Source organism: Chelonia mydas, chromosome 10 (assembly GCF_015237465.2).
Source record: "Chelonia mydas isolate rCheMyd1 chromosome 10, rCheMyd1.pri.v2, whole genome shotgun sequence".
NCBI classification, from domain to species: domain Eukaryota; kingdom Metazoa; phylum Chordata; order Testudines; family Cheloniidae; genus Chelonia; species Chelonia mydas.
In genome coordinates, this window is record NC_051250.2 from 75,120,401 (window position 1) to 75,138,597 (window position 18,197).

General features: G+C 36.6%; 1 protein-coding gene across 4 annotated transcripts in view; it reads left to right on the forward strand.

The window, feature by feature from the left end:
- Positions 1–18,197, forward strand: part of LRRC28 (leucine rich repeat containing 28) — an 86,918-nt gene that overhangs the window by 14,330 nt on the left and 54,391 nt on the right. For 3 of the 4 annotated variants that reach the window (XM_037910241.2, XM_043523661.1, XM_043523662.1), the window contains 3 exons: positions 2,639–2,679; positions 5,198–5,235; positions 6,033–6,170. In XM_037910241.2, the coding sequence (XP_037766169.1) occupies positions 2,639–2,679; positions 5,198–5,235; positions 6,033–6,170 (217 nt within the window). Of the gene's footprint in view, positions 1–2,638; positions 2,680–5,197; positions 5,236–6,032; positions 6,171–13,130; positions 13,156–18,197 lie in introns of those variants that run through there. The other variant, XM_037910242.2, reaches the window with a different exon arrangement.

Genomic DNA, 18,197 nt, shown 5'->3' on the forward strand with positions numbered 1-18,197 from the left:
TATCAGTTTTAGGCTGTGATTCTGAGCTGGCCTTTGGGGCTGGTAAAACCTGTGGCTATAGGCTACCACCTATCCAACGAATGTAGAAATGTCTGGGGTAACCTAAGCTTTTGTTTAAACAAAACCCCCCAAAAACTACAAAACACAATCCAATAATGTTCCAGCCCTTCTTATTGCAAATCATTGTGAACCAATACTGACAATTACTTGGCATGATCTGATCTTTTGCCTGCAGGGTATGGGTTATTGTGCACCTGCTTTGTGAAACACATTTCCTGTTGATATCCCTGATTTCCATTTTCCAAATTATTAACCTCAGTTATATTTGTCACAGGCTTTTAGCTGATTTTTACTGAGGCAGCTATGCAGAATCTGTGAACTTCTAATTTTAACGTCACTGTAAAGTGCCATGATAAACTTTAATTTGTTTTGAGAAGGGTGCAGTAATACCCTGTCATTGCTCATGTTCTCATTAAGATATGCAAGATTTCTGCTGTGAGCTTTTAAAACTCAAATTCATTACCTCATTCCTGTATTTGACCCTCTGTTATCACACATTTTGTTTTTTAAGCTGTTTCACGTTGCAAGGGAAAGCCAACAAGTAAATTTTGGGGAAGTGGGGGTTGAAGAGAAAATACTACATTAAAATAGACACACCAGGAGTATCTGTTAGACTAATAAATAGTTTAGGGCAAGAATTCATTAACATTGATCTAGAGTTAGGTTGGATTGAAACTTTTTTTCCATTAGAACTTAAAGCAAAAACTGTTTGCTGGGTTTTTAAGGGTCAAGCTAATTTCTGCATTTATTTGGTTAACACCAAGAAAAATATACAAGGAAAAGAAGATCATGCAAAAATCTTTCTGTGCTATATTAGGGAGCTGGATGTATATTATGTGGAAAATGAATGTATTGTAATACAAACTTTCCAGCAGGTGGCAACCACTGCTTAGCTATCTCCTGGTTTCTTCTGGGGCTTGAGGACACTTTCATATAGAAAATTGACTCAATTATGGAGTTGCTGGTTGCTGCTTCATGGTTAAGGCTGAGCTGAGGTTTGCACTTTAATCAGGGATGTTCTACATCATTGTTATGTATGAGAAATATGCATATCTTGCCTATGTTTTACAATTTTCAAATTGTGGAGAAATATGTTAACTAAAAAGAGTGTTTTAAGAAGCAATATTGTTTAAATTTAGATGAAGAATGAACATGAAAACTGCCAAACTCTGTAAGTGATTGTGCTGTCATACTGTGTGCTGTTAAATTTTCTTCATTAAAACTTATTTCTAGTTCTGCATGTCTAAACTCTGCATTCCATATAATTAAAACCAGAATTTTAAAATCAAAATGCAGTTGCTGCATTTAAAGTAGATTTCCTAAGCAATACAATCTTCTTAACCTTGAATAAGGGTTTTCAATATGGCTTCCAGCACAACATATTCCAACCTCTCCTAAAATTCCTGCTAGTTGCCCTTTCCAAGAAAACCTAGGAAAACCTGTCTTGATTGGCAAAAAGGGTGTGTTTTTCAAGCATGTTAGCTCAGTTGAGTTAGCTAAACATGACTGAAAAACCCTATTATGCTTCAGGCTAACATGTTTCCGCACTAGGCTAAAATACATCCAATTAACATAGCTTCAAACACAATTCTGATGTCTGACTCAGCTCATTTGCACAACTCAAGCAATTCAAAACAGCCAATTTCTGGCCACACTAGCCAGCTGACATTTTCCCTGTTATGAGAAGCTTTCAGATGACCATCTGTTAGCTCCCACACCAATTTCCCTTCCCTCTGGGGTATAGGGAATGTGTCAGGGGAGGAAAAGGGACCACATGGAACCCAAGGGCAATAAACTGCAGGTTTGAGTTCGAGCAACTTCTATTCAGACTAGCTCAGAATCAGAGAGTTGTGCCATATCCCTCGCTACCCTTTGCTTTCTTGCACTGAATGGAGCTTAGATGCAGGAGAAAATCTAACCTGCTGTGTCTTAAAATTATTAAAAAAGCATATTGATCCCAGAGTGTTGACTGCAATAATGTTTGTTTACACTTAAAAAGACTACCCAGAAACAGGGGTGAGTCAGAATACAGGAAAGGACGTGCATCTTGACAGGCATAAAGAAATGTGATGAGTTTGATATTTCTGGTACAGAGGTGTTGAATAAACTGTAGAGAATGCAGGTCTTGTCCTGCTACTCAGCAGTATTACAAAGAAAATATATGTTGTTTAGGAGATGGTTTTGCATGCTTCCTGCTTTTTACTACTGCTGTATCAGTGAACATTTTCTTTCCAGCAGCTGCTTAGGAAATCCCTCTATCTCATCCCCAACCCCTTACCTTTAATTCCCTTTCAAAAGCTGAGTATTGATAATCCATTCTTCCAACCTTGGAGGGCTGGATGCAGTTTGGTCTAGATTCCATCAGTGTCACTTCTAGACTATGAAAGAATGACATAAGGTGCTCCATTTTCTCATCCTTCCATCCCCAAGGCTGAGTGTTGCTGATTTTGGTTGGCGTTAGTTGAAAACACAGTTCTACTGAAACACACTTGTGATATAACTTGTTGGCATGGTTATTAAAATGAGTAGGATGCATGTTAGTTTTTAAAATAACAAATCTCTAACTTTTCTTTTTCAGCCAGAAAACCTTGCACAGAAGCTTCCAAACCTCGTGGAATTGTGAGTGTTGGAGTTTTGACTAAATTTATTATGCTAATCAGTGTAAAATTTTTTTTTTTAATAAGAATGCTGTGTTTGTATACATTTTTCCTTTTTAGTACAATGTGGTTTTTCTAGCTACATTCAGGCCCATGCTGAAATTCCTTTCTGTGTCATAATTTCTTGTTCAGATTGTGTTATGAGGGAATGTTGATTTCCTCCACCCCATGTGGTAAGAAAGGGGTGTGTACTGGTCTTCATACCAGGGCTGTGCACCGTGATCCAGCTGGGGGAGGCATCACATTTGTTGTATTGTCATTTGCAATTAGGTATAGCCCATTTGGGTAGTAGAAGTATGTTACATTTTTTTGAGGCCTATATTTGATGTAGTTCATCAAATAACCATCATTCAATAGAACTGAACTTTAAATATGCTTTCTCTCCTTACCTCCCATACTACTATATGACAGAGATGACCTGATCTTAATGGATGGTTTGGTAGTGCAATGTGTTTTTGAAGTACCTACTGTAAATTCAAACTTAAAGGAAGCATGGGGTGTTTGAGTAGTATAAGTTATCTGTCTGAGCATGTCTTCTCAGTTTGGCTGTTGAAACCACACCCTTTCTAGGACTCGTGTCCACAACATAGTTTAACTGTTTTGTAGGTCATTGCAGTCTCCAGCTTGCTGAAGAGACAATCTTGCCTCATCTTGCCCTATATTTTGGGTTCACATACACTGGAATAGCAGAGCAACTTTCTTGTATTTGATATATTTAAGAGTGTTTGACGTTTTGTCACCAGGCATCAGGAACTTTTAGTATTATCTGATGATGCCTTTAGAAGAGCAAGCCTAACATTGCTTGGAGGAGGTCAATTTAAGAAGCAGCAAATAAGCAAAAGAAGTCTATTAATATATATTTACTAGATTTAGTTGTCTCACGACCACCAAGCTTTGTTGTGCTATCATTATCCCATGTATTTGATATATAGGTGATTGCAATTGTTCTGCAGCTTCTATAGTTCATATAACACAATTTAAATTGTTAGCTGAGATAATAATTGGTTTGGAGCTAGAGCAGAAAATGAAGTAAAAAGGAACAATAAAATATATAGATTTTATTTTAAAAAGAATAATTTGCCAATAGGTTCATATTTAAAATGCTGATTTGTTACTGTAAATATGCCTCTTTACTTTAAAGCAGTGTTTCCTATACTCTTGAAAGCTGAGCTCCCCTTCCAGAAAATGAAATGGAATATATCCCCCTTGCAATACCACCATCTGTTTTTACTCATCTTAGTGTAATTATTTTCCATTCTTCCCACCAGGGGTGCACCCCTCACTCAGGGAAACTTTTTTTGGTATAGAGCTTTGTAATAATACTTCTGCTTTCTTATGTGCTTTGAGCAGTGAAATACTTTCAGGGTCAACATTTAATGATCATACTTGCCACCCACTGAAATGAGTGGGAGAGTTCACACTTCGGAGCTATTGTTTCAGGCTGTCTTCAAACACAGGCAGACGTCTCTGCGTAAGTTACACATGGTTTCCATTGTGAAGGTATTCTTTACAACCGCAAGCGCGAGAGACATACTTTTAAAAAACAGAAAACTGAGACTATGCAGAACATTGAAAAGTCTGTGTCCTCACTTCACCAGTTAGATCTTCCCAGAGGGACATGACCCTGCTTTTGGGATACATTGTTTCACAGTATAATGGAAAAATTGCTTGTTCAGATCTTTTACACGCATGCTTAAATCATCAAAGTACTCATTATCTTTTGAGAATAGACAAGGTAACTCTATTTTCAGGTATTGACTGCTTGCCTACAAACTTTATATAGTCTTTCTGTTTTCAAGCAGAACTTTACAGTTTAAAAGATATGGATTAAGCTCTTCTTAAATTGCAGTAATTGTGGGTGTTTACCACCAGGGAACCCTAAAAGCACTTTATCAACCTTAAAATAGCTACTGAAACTTGTCTGGACTTGTCACTGTATTTATTGGTTGAAAATTGCTTTTGTAAAATTTAATTTACTAATATTTTTTAAAAAGCACATTATCATGACAAGTAGATTCTGCATGCTTGTGAAACTGTAAGTGTACATAGTTGATTTATTTGTTTAGTTTTTCCCTGTACACAGCAGGAGAGGACCTATGGCAGAATTTAGTGCAATCTGGTGACTCCTGATTTATTTTTTCTACCTTGGGATTTTTAGTTGTTATGAAGAAAAATTGCATACAACAGCTTGAAATGAAATAGTTGTGAGTACAATGATCATGTGCATCACATTTGAATATTCTAATAATCATCAGCTAAGACTTGCTTGACCTTAATATTTGTTCATGATTTAAATATGATATAAGTGAAACCTTGGGATATGTTAATTAGTGTTGTACAATTTACTGTCATACTCAGAAAGAGAAATGGCTGTGAAGGTTTTTTTCTCTTTCCATTTCAGATTGAACATTTTGCCAACTGATTATCTAACCAAAGTCCTTGAGGGTAACAGGTGTTGTTGTTTGTTCTTTTCCCCCCAGGTACCTTCATTCAAATAACATAGTTGTTGTACCTGAAGGTAAGTGCCCTACTAACTTCAAAATAAGTGGCAGAAACTATCAAATATTTTATTTTATTCAGTAAAAAGGCCTGTTTTCGTTATGTTCCCATGAAATTCTAAAGATATCCACAGAAATACACCACTGTAGTCCTTAGAATGTTGATATCTTTGCTTGTACTATGTTTTACTATTTTATTAAACTTTGAGATGCATCTACATGTTGTTCGCTCTAGTTCCAGTTACAGGAAGTGAAAAGACTAAATGGCACTTATCAATAAAACAACTCTCCAGAATCATTCCTGCTCTCTAAGCCAATTATTACGTACAATACTTTCATTTTGCTTGGTCATAATTGGTAGTTTTAAACCTAAAGCATCAATAATTGCATTGGCCTCTCTATTCCTTTCATTTTATTGTGGAGCAAACATGTCCTACCTTCAGAAAAGAAAACTTTAAATTCCCAGTCTGGGGTGAGTAAATTAGATAGAGGTGATGGCAAAGAAAAGTAAAAAGTAATTTCATGGGAGAATCATTGTTGGAAAAATATCAAAATCTATGGTTTCTTATGTGTGATTTATTTTTTTTCATATTTCTATACCCCCAATATTGCTTGTTATCAATAGAAGCGCTTACAAATACTTAGCTCCCATGACATTCAGCTATGAGACCAATGGTTTTAATACCTCACAGTCCGCTCAGACATAGGAATTAGATATTGAGGCCTTCTATCATCTCATAGTCCTATTAAGGTTTTAACATTACTTCTGGGTCACATTCTTTTTTTTTGTTTGTTTTTGTCTCTATTCTCTCACTAGCTATTGGCTCCTTGGCTAAACTGCAGTTTCTGGACCTAAGTGACAATGCTCTTGAAATTGTGTGCCCTGAGATTGGCCGCCTGAGGTCTTTACGTCACCTTCGATTGGCCAACAACCAACTGAAATACTTACCTGCAGGTGAGGGGTTCAGAGCAGTGACAAATGGATCTGGCCTAAAACTAAATTTGTGCATGTATTTACGATGTACACTTCAATTCTGTGATTTAAAAAAAAGGCTGATGCCAGTAAATTTTTACAGCAGAATGGGCAGGGGGACTGTTATCCTCAGTTTTATATAGTGCCAAACATACTCTGTGTTTAACAAATAAAAAGTAGTAATCTTCCCAGTAGCATGCTATTTCTGATGGTGGACTTCGGATAGAAAAATGTTTGAAGGATTCTTTTTTCATATGGATCTTCTATGATATTCTTTGCTATTATATCAATAATATTTCAAGCTTCTTGTAGGAGACATAACACGGTAACAACAAACTTCACGATGGCAAAATGACCTTAATTCCTGTTTCACAGAATTTAAAGGATTCAGTTCTTCTCTTACTCTTCTGTCCCATCTCTCCCATGTCTGTTTCCTAAAGAGACACTACTCCTGTAGCTTTTTTTAATTAAGTAGTTAGAACAAAATTTGTCATCTATCGCCACAGTGAGGTAAATAAACAAGTATAGTCCAAAAGAAATCTGACATACTGTTAAAAAGATTGACCCGCAGCGGTTTTTCAATGGCTTTGTTTTATTTCTTGCGTATCAAAGCATTTAAAAGTAACTTTCCCCAAAATGAAGCTGCTTTCTTATCAAGTTGTTGAGGTTTTTTAAAATCTTGCTTTGTTTTTTACTGTGTTTTGATCTGTGCAGAAGATAGCGTCTAAGGTCAGCATTTCAAAAAATTCTTTACTTAATCTAACAGGATTAGCTTTTGGCTGGAATTTTAACTAAATTTTGAACATGTTTTTCCTGTGTTTGCAAAACACAAATTTTGCATTCTTTAGGAAGATGCTTAAAGGTTTGAGCACAGAAATTGAGCTGTCCTTTCCCTCTGTTTTTTCAGCTGTTGTAAGGTAAGCTTTACAGACTAATGCAAAAAGTGGTGGTGATTAGAAATTATAAATGTACACAACTGTGTATGGATTGAAATTACATAAACCTGTAAACATTATGCCACAAAGCAAGTAAAATGTTCATCAGTTTTCAGATAGATGCTTCTTTCTTTTGAGTTTGCATGAGTATGCTTGTGTTCCTTATCGATAACTTACCTTGTGGTGTCATACCATGAAAGAAAGATTTGTTCAAAGAAAAACTGACACATTTCCTGCAAAACTTCATACATAAACTTAAAAAGGTTCCAAAAAAGGAGACTTTGAAAAGGATAATTTACATTACTGAAGGGTTGATTGTGTCTACGACGTTTGATTAGGAACTAGTATTACTGTGTAGGCAAGCTGCATTTATTTCCTTGTGAATTATATGAAATTTTGGATATTAAGCTTCCTTATTTTGTGCACTCAAAGCCTTGGGTGCAGGAAACATTTCAGATGCACAGTAGCTTGTTTGTATGCCAGAGGGTCCAGCAGCATTTAGGTGTTGTGGTGCTGATGTAGGGTCTATGTACATAAACAGCTTAATGCTACTCTTACTAACCACTTCCTTTTCAAAATGCTGTCTGTATGGCTGAACGATATGCAGCTTGTGCATTATCAGTCTGAGCAAAATGAATCTTTCATTTCTGTGAAGTGTTAGCTCTGCTACTCTGTTGCACTGAATGTTTTCTGCCCATAATGCTTCCTGGAGGGGTGGAGGGGACTTCATAAGTACATTTGAATAGCTTTTGTCTTGTCATCACAAAAGATTGTGAACGTTTTTATTCACAGAACTCTGCAAGGAGGATTAATTAATGAAATGTTGGATTTTTAAAACCTGGAGGAAATAAATTAAGAATTCTAAGGGAGATTGACTACATGAAGTTTTGTTAAATAGCTTGAAATGGTCTAATCTCTTTTAGTTACATTGGGGATACAGGTAGCATATGAACCTCATAGTGAGCTATTGTGCAGTATTCATGCTGGAAAGCTAGCAGATTTAATAAAATGGATGAAACTGAGCTCTAACTTCATGGTAGCATAAAAGATTTTTCTTGTTTTAATGTTTTTTTGCCAACTACCTCTCTGTATGTGGATAGTAAATGCTGTTAGGCAAGGACAGCTGCTTCTTCCCTCCTTTTGGTAATCAGAGGGTATTACAAAATAACCATCCACATTACCTACCAGTAGTTGGTAGAACTGAAAAACCTGTGACTTAAAATACAGTTCGTTAGAAAAAACGAAATGGCTTGAAAGTGCATGAGACGGTAAATTGTTAGTCACCTATCAGCCCTGGTGCCCCTTTTTTTTTTAAATCCTGGCTTAGTCCTAAGTAAAGTGGATTTGCTTGCCATTTGTATATATTACACAAATACCATATAACTAGTAGTAAAGATTGTGACTAGAATAGCAGAAAGCATCGTAGGTCACAATGGAAGATCCAAATAAGTCAGCAAGCAGTGATCAGCCATTCTGTAACCAGACAGGCTAACCTAGAGCATAATGTCTCTACATGGGGAAAAAAGCGTATTTAAGAACTCTTGGCCTGACCTTCCAAAGTACTAAGTGCCCTCAACACCTAATGAAGTTGTGAGCACCTAGTGGAATGAAGTCCTATGCTCAGTAATATTCTTAATGAATATTGAGGGGGGGGCAGGAAATTGTCCAGAATAAACATACAAAATTTTATAATATATTGCAATAAAATTTGGTTAGAAGGAAAATGTTTTAAAAAAAGCCTCTTCAAGTAAGTTTTTGAATGTACTGCTGTTAGGGTTAGTGACTAGATGGGAATCTTCACATGAAATGGCAGCCATCAGTATCTGGATCCTACTTCCACCACAGCCATCTTTACAAAGGCAGCACTGCTTCAAAGAATTCCTGATGATGATAAGCAATAAGAAACAAATGTATTGTGAGGCATAAGGTTTGCAAAGTTCTCAGAGCTCTTTTCTGATGAATGTTCAAATCATTTTATTTAATAAAGTGTAAATTATGAAGTTTTCAGGTTTAATATCCCGTCTTGCTTGGTATTTGTACACAGTATCATTGAATATCAAGTAAACTTTCTCTGATACTTAGAATTAACTGTACCAGTTTATCTCCTAAATTCTTGAGGGCCGTGGGGGTAAAACTGGCTCCCTAAATAGATTATCTCTGTTGATGGGCAGTGCTGATTCTTCATATAGCTAAGAAAATCATATCCTCTAAAGCAGCTTTGGCAGTGAATTTGTACACTGATTTTTGCATACCCTAATACCTGCTATTGTGCATAGCCTAACTTGTACTCTGTTTAGAGATTTCTTATTCTCATTTCAAAGTTTTGCTTTACAAGTTCTAGTTCAGAATTATTTCTCTTAGCTGTAGATTTTCCACTATTCGTGCCTGTTGCAGTTATACTATAATTTGTCTGTACAGATCTTCCAATTCTAAACAGAAAAGGAGTACTTGTGGCACCTTAGAGACTAACCAGTTTATTTGAGCATGAGCTTTCGTGAGCTACAGCTCACTTCATCGGATGAAGTGAGCTGTAGCTCACGAAAGCTCATGCTCAAATAAACTGGTTAGTCTCTAAGGTGCCACAAGTACTCCTTTTCTTTTTACGAATACAGACTAACACGGCTGTTACTCTGAAACCAAACAATTCTAAACAGTTACTTAGTTTGTAATAAGGTTTAGCTTCAGTTTCTCATTCACAATTACGTACAGAATTCTTTAACACCCTTTTTTTTTTAAACTTTAAGCTTAATATCTACTGTTTATTAGTGGCCTTTTCCACATAAGAAGCATTGCATCATATCACTTGTTCCACCTGAATTCCTTTGCAAACTGTTGAATAGATATTTTGTCCAGACCTTAAATTTAGGTCACAGGTATTTTTGATGTGTGATCCTTTCCTGTAGACATGGCTACTGTTAGGGTTCAGCTTGATTTCAAATCATAAGGTTTTGAGGATAAAGTGTTGTTTCCATTTTAGGGATTAAATTTCGGTTGCACTGAAGTCAACGAATCCGGGTTTTGGCACTAGATGTCATTAAAGTGAGGGTGTGTTAATATGTTCACTGTAGTTGGGCTTCATGTATGACAAGACAGGTGTTTTTATTACATGTTACTTGAGATACATGTTGCTTGTTAGATGCAAGTTATAGCATCTTGCTCTGACTTAATTAAAAATGAGGTTATGTTTATTCAGCAAATGTTATAGTTAATTATAGATTTAGTAAGTGAAAAGCTTAATGTTTTGCCAAGTTTTGAAGGAAAGTGAAGTAATTAAACAAAAGAGTTGTGCATGGTTTATGCTTCCAACCCATGTTTTGGCAAAGTTCCCTCTCAATAAATGTGTGCATTGCTTTTTAAAAAACATTTAAGAAAACTATTAGCAAAACCTTTGGTTGGAGCAAATCAAATTTCACTGGTCATATTTAGCTTTTCATACTTTGATTAACAATAAGAGTTGGGTCCTCAGTCAGGGGAAAAAGTACGTGGTCTGGTAATATAACTTTTTTTACACAAAGGGATGATACAGACAGCAGTTTCTTCATTTGATTCATAAAGAGCAATTGCGGCTTGATGATGGTTTTGCAACACATGATGTGGTTGAAGAGAGGTGCAGAACTCTTTGCAATAGTCAAATGCGGGTTTTGCAAATTCCCTTCCTTTTCTATATAAGGCAGTATCATGTGGTTTCCATCTCAAATTGATATTCCTTTACTGTCTTTAGAGACTTCTGCATCTTGCCCCCCCCCTCCCCCACCCCGCCTGCCATTTTACTTCCTCTCTGTTAAACCAGAAGGAAACAGTATTTATCTGCCTCTGGCATTTCTAAAGTACATACTGCCATAATATTTAACTGCCTTGGTACCATGTATTGGATCCAGGCTGGATTCTAAAATTCACCCATTGTTTCCCCCGCCCCCTTGATATTTTTAAGGCAAATTATTTTAGAAGTAAACTGAAGTCAATTTAAACATTAAAATATAATTATATAGATGTAAAACTTTTTCTTCAAAGTACTTTACAAAGATGAATTGATCCTAAGACCATCCGTGTGAAGTCGGTAAGGGAGTGTGTTAACCTCATTTTGCAGCTGGAGAAGAAAGAATTTAATGTAAGTGATTTGTTGTAGGCTACAGAGATAATCTGTGTTAGAGCCAGGATGAGATCTTGGGTGTTCCTGGCTCCCAGTCCCTCTGTTAAGAACACACCTTTTTGAAGTTTATTGTATTAAATATTGGAAGAGAGATGTCTGTCTTCTCTGTATTGAAAGTGCAATATGTATGTTCAGGTACTTAACTGATGGTTTGTATGTAAAATATTTTTTTTTGCATGTCACACTGATATATGCATATGCTAACTCTTCTGGAATAAAGTGTGTACTTCGGTTTAAAAATGTGAAATGAGTAGTGGGAAGCCTCAGTATAGCAATAAGGTGAATAAAATATGTTTTGCAGCTGAAACTACTCACTTTTACAGAAGGCTAAATAGGGGGGATGAAGATTAATTTCAAAACAACAGTGTATGGATAGCCATCTGGGGACCTCACCCCATATAAATAGACTCCTGTGGTAACAGATCAGAAGGGTTCACCTCCCACCCCCACCCCTTCCACCATTATAAATGTAAATCAAGCTGTAACTTTTAATCACCACTGTACATTTATAAAATAATCCTAGGAATGTTACCACTTGATTACCACCAAGTCTGTTTTGCTTAGCAGTTTGCTAAGTGAAGTTTTAAGTCTGGAAAGTTACATATTTGTCCCTTTTTCTCATTTTGTAAGTTGCCATATGTACAATATATGTATTGAGAATTCATACAGATAACATATTCTGAAATACTTCTCAGTATTTTTCTCGTCAAAAAGTCTTGAATGCCCTACTTAGTATTTCTGAACAGAGCTCAATATTAGGTATTTCAATAAATCACCCTGAAGGAGTAGTGCTTAAATAGCTTCTTTTCCTTTCCTCTCTGCAAAAGAAATAGATTTTCACTGCTTAGAAGAGTATGGCATGCCAACGTTCTATTCTCATTCTAGAACTTGGAATTAAAATATACAATCTGCCTAATTTTTTGAATTAATTTTCAGTATCTTGATTTAGACTTGCAAAGAAGAATCTGTATTATAAATCTTGAGGTTTCTCCTTCTTTTCACTACTCTTCAGTGCTGCTTCTTATTAGGTTAAATTACTTTGGTGCCTCTTATTAAAGATTCAGTAACTTATACTGATCCTGGCTTTAAATGCAACGCACAAACTGGACCCTTTTCTGTTTCAGAGTTGGCATAGACTTAGTCTACTTTGGTTTCCTAATTTAGTAACGTATAAAAATATGCACGACGGGGCAGGTTTGGTATGTCAGGCACCCATCCAGGAGTGTGGTGTTTGTAAGTAACTGGACTTGTGGGCATTTGAGGAAAACATAGGTTAGGTTGCACAAGCATTGCACTTTGCAAGTGCATAACTACTTAAAGGAGCACTGTCCACTAAATAAAGTCAGGCATAATTATTTTTTAACACAAAATATATTAGCAAAAAGAAAAGGAGTACTTGTGGCACCTTAGAGACTAACCAATTTATTTGAGCATGAGCTTTCGTGAGCTACAGCTCACTTCATCGGATGCAACTGAAGAAGTGACTTGTAGCTCACAAAAGCTCATGCTCAAATAAATTGGTTAGTCTCTAAGGTGCCACAAGTACTCCTTTTCTTTTTGCTAATACAGACTAACACGGCTGTTACTCTGAAACAAACTATATTGTTTCTATTAAAGTAGATTGGCATTTAATTTTAGATTTGTTCTCTTCAGTTAACACAATGTCTATAAAATGCTTGTTCTGTTTAATAAGTTTAATTTCCAGCCAAACTATATGTACCATATAAAACTGAAAGTCAACCCAACAGAGTTTGTCATATTTTTTTCCCCTTAGGCTCTTTCCAGCAGAAATGGAACCTCCATTTAATATTTAAAGTTATCCATGAAATGTATTTGAAGAGTTATTGACAATTCCACTAATTTCTGTGAAAGCAAGGAAAAGGTAAAATGGTTGTGGCACAGATTTTGGGTAATCAGTGATATATACCTATTGCCTCCAAAGCTTTAGAATCTGGACTCAGTAGTGATTGTCAGGATGTCTGATGTTTTTAAGAGGTGTAGAGGGAGGCCTCTCAAACACTACTTTGAAAAAACTCAAACAACTGTGGTGCCACTTTGTTCACTTAGTTTTTGCTTCCATAAAAATTGCGGGGGATACAGCTGATCTTTCTCTCTTTGAAAAATCTCGTATAATGCAAAAAGTACACTAATCTAATTCAACCCATTATTTTGAAAACCTCATTCTTAAAGGACTTTTCTCCAGGTAATTCAGCCTAAAAAGTATAAGAATCATAGAGGAAAAAAAATTAAGGTTGCTCTGTTTTATTTTAATAACATTTTCCTCAAATGCTGAAATTTAGGAAGTAATCAATTAAGGTCAACAACCACACTTCTATTTCGCTAGCTACTCTAATATAATACTCATCTACTCTTTTATATATAGCTGCTGTTATTTTACGACGCATTGTTAAAACCTAAGGTTTCATAAACTACAAGGCAGACTTGACTCCAAGATACGTACAAGAAGGACATATGTTAAAAGGATCCTATTTTAAAGAGATGCTTTTGGTTTTGGGATTGTTGGAAGAAAAGAGAACTTCTTACATGTCTCCTTGAATAAATTTATTTCTGACATTAAGCCAGAATGAGATGTGTTAAGTTTTTTTCCATCTTAAGAAATTCAAAAGGAGAACCATCTCTTAAAAGGAGTTATACTTGAAATGCAAAATGGCAGATGGGTGCTTACTATGGGAAGAATTTTGTCTTATAGAACTAAACAAAGCAGAAAGCAGTAGTTTGTACCAATAATCCTTTGTGTAAAGCCCAACGGTAGTGACAGTTATTTTATAAATTATTACTGAGAAGCTGTATGAATTTTTGCAGTAATCTATTTTTCTCATGGATTTTCTGTTCAAGTTAAACTTTTAATAAAACTACTAACACTTCTGACAGACTGTGAATTTAAATGATGGGTAGGAAAGTGAAGACAAAGAAGACAAATAAATGCCAGTAAATTCCTGGAAATTTAACTTGAAACTAAAGCCTTTCTGTGTAGACTCTGACCTGTACAGTGTGTCAAAATGAGTCATCTCTGTGTACAGAGCAGTGCACTATTCTCTGTCTGCTTACTGCTTTTTATGGTTATTTTCTTTCCACAGTTCTGTGCCACTTCCTGCCTGTTGAGGAGCTTTTGAAAGCCTCTTTGTTAGTGTTATGCAGTATTTCTTAGCGCACAACAAAAGGTTCATAATACCACAGTACACTGATAGCAAAAATAGTAATGCTAGGAATATAATCTGCAATGATATAGCTATATTTTTCCTAAATGAAAATGTTTATCTAGAGTGTACATTTTTATTCCAACAGTTTTCTCAGACAGGTTTCTGTAGGGCTTAATGGAGCTAAAACATCATTGCCAACATGTATAACAGATAATATAGATAAAACATATAAAACCCAAACCTACCTGTCTCTCTCTTAGTAGAAACCTTTGATATTCCTAGTTTTCAGGTTAATTACTATGGGGTTGCATAGCAGATTTGCAAAAATCCATCTGTTAAATGTTTTTGTTTTCTATTGTAATTTAATAAACCTGAAATGAATGAATAAAGAAAATATCTAAAGCAATTGGAAAAAACTATCGTAATTTTAACACTTTTGAAATTTAAAACAATAGTTGTGTCCAGTTTAAAAACATCTAAATAGATTTTGCTGTTCCAATAGTATTTAAACAAAAAGCACTTAACTTCTAAGTAACTAGTAATTCAAAATTTTAAAGCTACATGAATAAGGGGTTGTAGAACACATTGTACTAGTGTAGCCAACAAAGGGTAATATACTTAGATTTCTACACTACATCTCATTCCAAATGTCACTGGGCTTTGCAAACCGTGCATAGCAGTCATTTAATCTGCCAGTGAAGACTACTTTAAGATCTATCTCGAAAGCTGTTCCTGTACAAATTTGCGGGTATGTATCAGTAACTTACAGGCTGAAAATCTTGCGAGAACATTATAGTTAACATTTTTAACTATAATCTGGAAACCCAGGAAATTGAGTCAAGACTAAATTGAAATATGAAAATGCATTCTCACCTAAATAACCTTAACTCTACCCTGTAAATGACATTAACCTCCAGTCTTCCCTTCTCTGTTTCTATTGTACTTTCTTCATAAAACGTTGTTTTTGGATCAAGCACTTTGCTGAGAGCTTTAAGTAGTACACAGCCTATGTATGTTGATGAGTTAAAACTGGAAAAACTGCTGCTCTTGTATCAAAAATGACTCACATTTTCATCTCTTTTATAACTGATTTCATAGATGTCTCTGATACTAAGTAATGGTACTTCATTCTAAACATGGCTCTTTTCGCTTAAGTGCTATAATTTTAATGGTTTAGGCCTAGGAGTTTTGTGTATATATAGGTATACTTGTCCAGTATCTAATAATACTTATAAAACTGTTAACCAGAGAATCTTAATGAAGGCTGGGGAATAACCAACTTCAATATGGTGTTTTGTCTAATCAGGAATTTTTTAAATAATTCTCTTCGCAGTCTTTCTTATTGTCATAAAGAAGGCCAGAGTTAGAACAGCCACAGTACAGTTAGGTGTACAGCCTGCTAGCTTTTGTGGTCGCTGATTAAATTAACCTCTCTGGGAAGGACAAATCTCAGTCTCTGGTTTTTCTTCTTCTTTGTCCTGTAAATATGTTTTACTTTATGTAGTCAATCATATCTTCTGTAGAGTACAATAAGTTTTATTGCTTCTTACTCCTGATGATTCTGCAGAATCAACATGAACAATGTGTGAATTGGAGTCTGCTCATTGTGCATTATCAGCAGAATTTGTTCCAAAATGTTTGTTACATGAACAGTTAAATGCAGCTGTACAGGACTACTGAGAAAAATGGAGTTTTACAGAATTTACTGAAGACAAAATGTGGCTATAAATTTTGGGGATGTTGCACCAGGAGGAAAGAACCCAGCTTTACTTTCAGATCCCATGTTGGGTTTGCAGGGCTGGCAGTTTGAAAAATAAATGGCATTGTGTTCTGTTTATAAGTTAAAAAATTTTTTTCCACCTGAGCCAGTTTTCAGAGTAGATCTGCACTTCTGAATTGTAGGCGTCGATAACTAGACAATTGTTATTGTTCCTTCTGTCCCTAAAAATCTATTAATATACTGCATTTTCATACTTTATAATATGTCTTAAGTTCAACCTTAACTCTCAATTGCCTGATCTTTCAGTATTAGTCTTTCTGATAACTGTTTTTTAATAAAGATTTTTACCCTCAGTTACTAATAGATTATTTCTAGCTTAACAATGTTTTTCTTTGGTAATTGACTTAATTTTTTAAAAACCTTTGATTTAGGAATTTCTCAGTGATAAGTATCCTAATGGATGGATGGATTCCAAGGCCAGAAGGAACCATTGTGATCATCTGGTCTGATCTCCTGTATAATACAGGCCATGGAACTTCCCCCAAATTCCTAGAGCATATCTTATTTCCAGTCTGAATTTGTCTAGATTCAACTTCCAGCCATTTGATCATGTTATAGCTTTTTCTGGTAGATTGAAGAGCTCATTATTAAATATCTGTTCACCGTGTAGATACTTGTAGACAGCAATCAGGTCACCCCTTAACATTGTCTTTTGTTAAGCTAAATAGACAGGTTCAAGCAACTCAATCACTATAAGGCATGGCTTCTAAACTTGTAATCATTCTTCTGACTCTCTTCTGAACCCTCTCCAATTTATCAGCATCCTTCTTGAATCACTATTGTCCGTTGCCCAAGATTTTACTCAGAACGATAGTTCCCTGTGGACATGTTTGTGCTCCTTGTATTTTGAAATTTATTGGCTATACTACACATTTATATGCATATTTGCTTCGCACTCTTTTCTTCTGCCCTTATTTGTTCCAGGCAGTGTCATCTACCTACTCAGTGACTGAATCCTGGTTTCTAAGCACTCCAGAGTCCTCTGATCTCAGCTGCTCCATCAATCCTGCCATGTGTAGGACTTCTGTAGGACTTTCTTCTCTCTCCCTCCCTCAGGGCTGGTCTACACCACACAGTTAGAGCAACATAAGGCAGCTTATGTCCACCTAATTATGTCAGTATCTACACTACAGCCTTCTTCTTGCTGATGTTAGTGCCCTACTATACCGACATAATAACTTCATCGCAGTGAGAGGTGCAAGGCTCATGCCAATGTAATTAGGTCCAAACATAGACATGGTGTTCCTTACATTGGCTTTCTTGTCAATTGCATGGCAGGAGCTGTGAAATTGAAAAGAAACCCCCTGGCTCCCCTGGAGAGCTAGGCAAGAGCTGGCTCCCAGCTGGGAGCCAGGGTGAGAAACCTGAGGGGCCCCATTCCGGGAGCCAGGAAAAGAAGCCCCGGCTGGCTTCCTCCTGCCCCCTCCTCCGCCCCCCATCCTGGCAGGGAATGGGGAAGAGAAGCCCTGGGTGGCTTCCCTGTGGCTCCTGGGTGGGAGCCAGGGGAAAGCCACCAGGGGCTTCTTCGCCCCTCTGCCTGCTCCCCACCAGGAGCCCGGATGTCTTGTCAATTTCACAGCTTGCAGCCATTAAATTGACTATGCTACCGGGCTCCCAGAGGGGAGCAGGCAAGGGGGCCAAGAAGCGAAGGGGGTCAAGAAACCAGGCTCTCAGCTCCTCATACTGCTCCTCTTAGGTCAGTCGAAGCACTCCTGGTGAGGATGCACACCATTGACCTGAGGGTAGTGTGGACATGAACCACCGCAATAATTACTGCGGTGGTTATAAGTCGACCTAATATGGGTTGACTTTCATTTCTAGTATAGACATACCCTTAGACTGGGATGGAGTTGGCAAGAACACTGGGAACGCCTAAACTCAGCAGGTGGAACAAGGGGGAGAAGAGCCACCCGGTTAGCACCTGTGGAGCTATTAAGCATTGCATGCCCCTGGCTTTGCAGGACTCCACTTGTGGATGTTAAA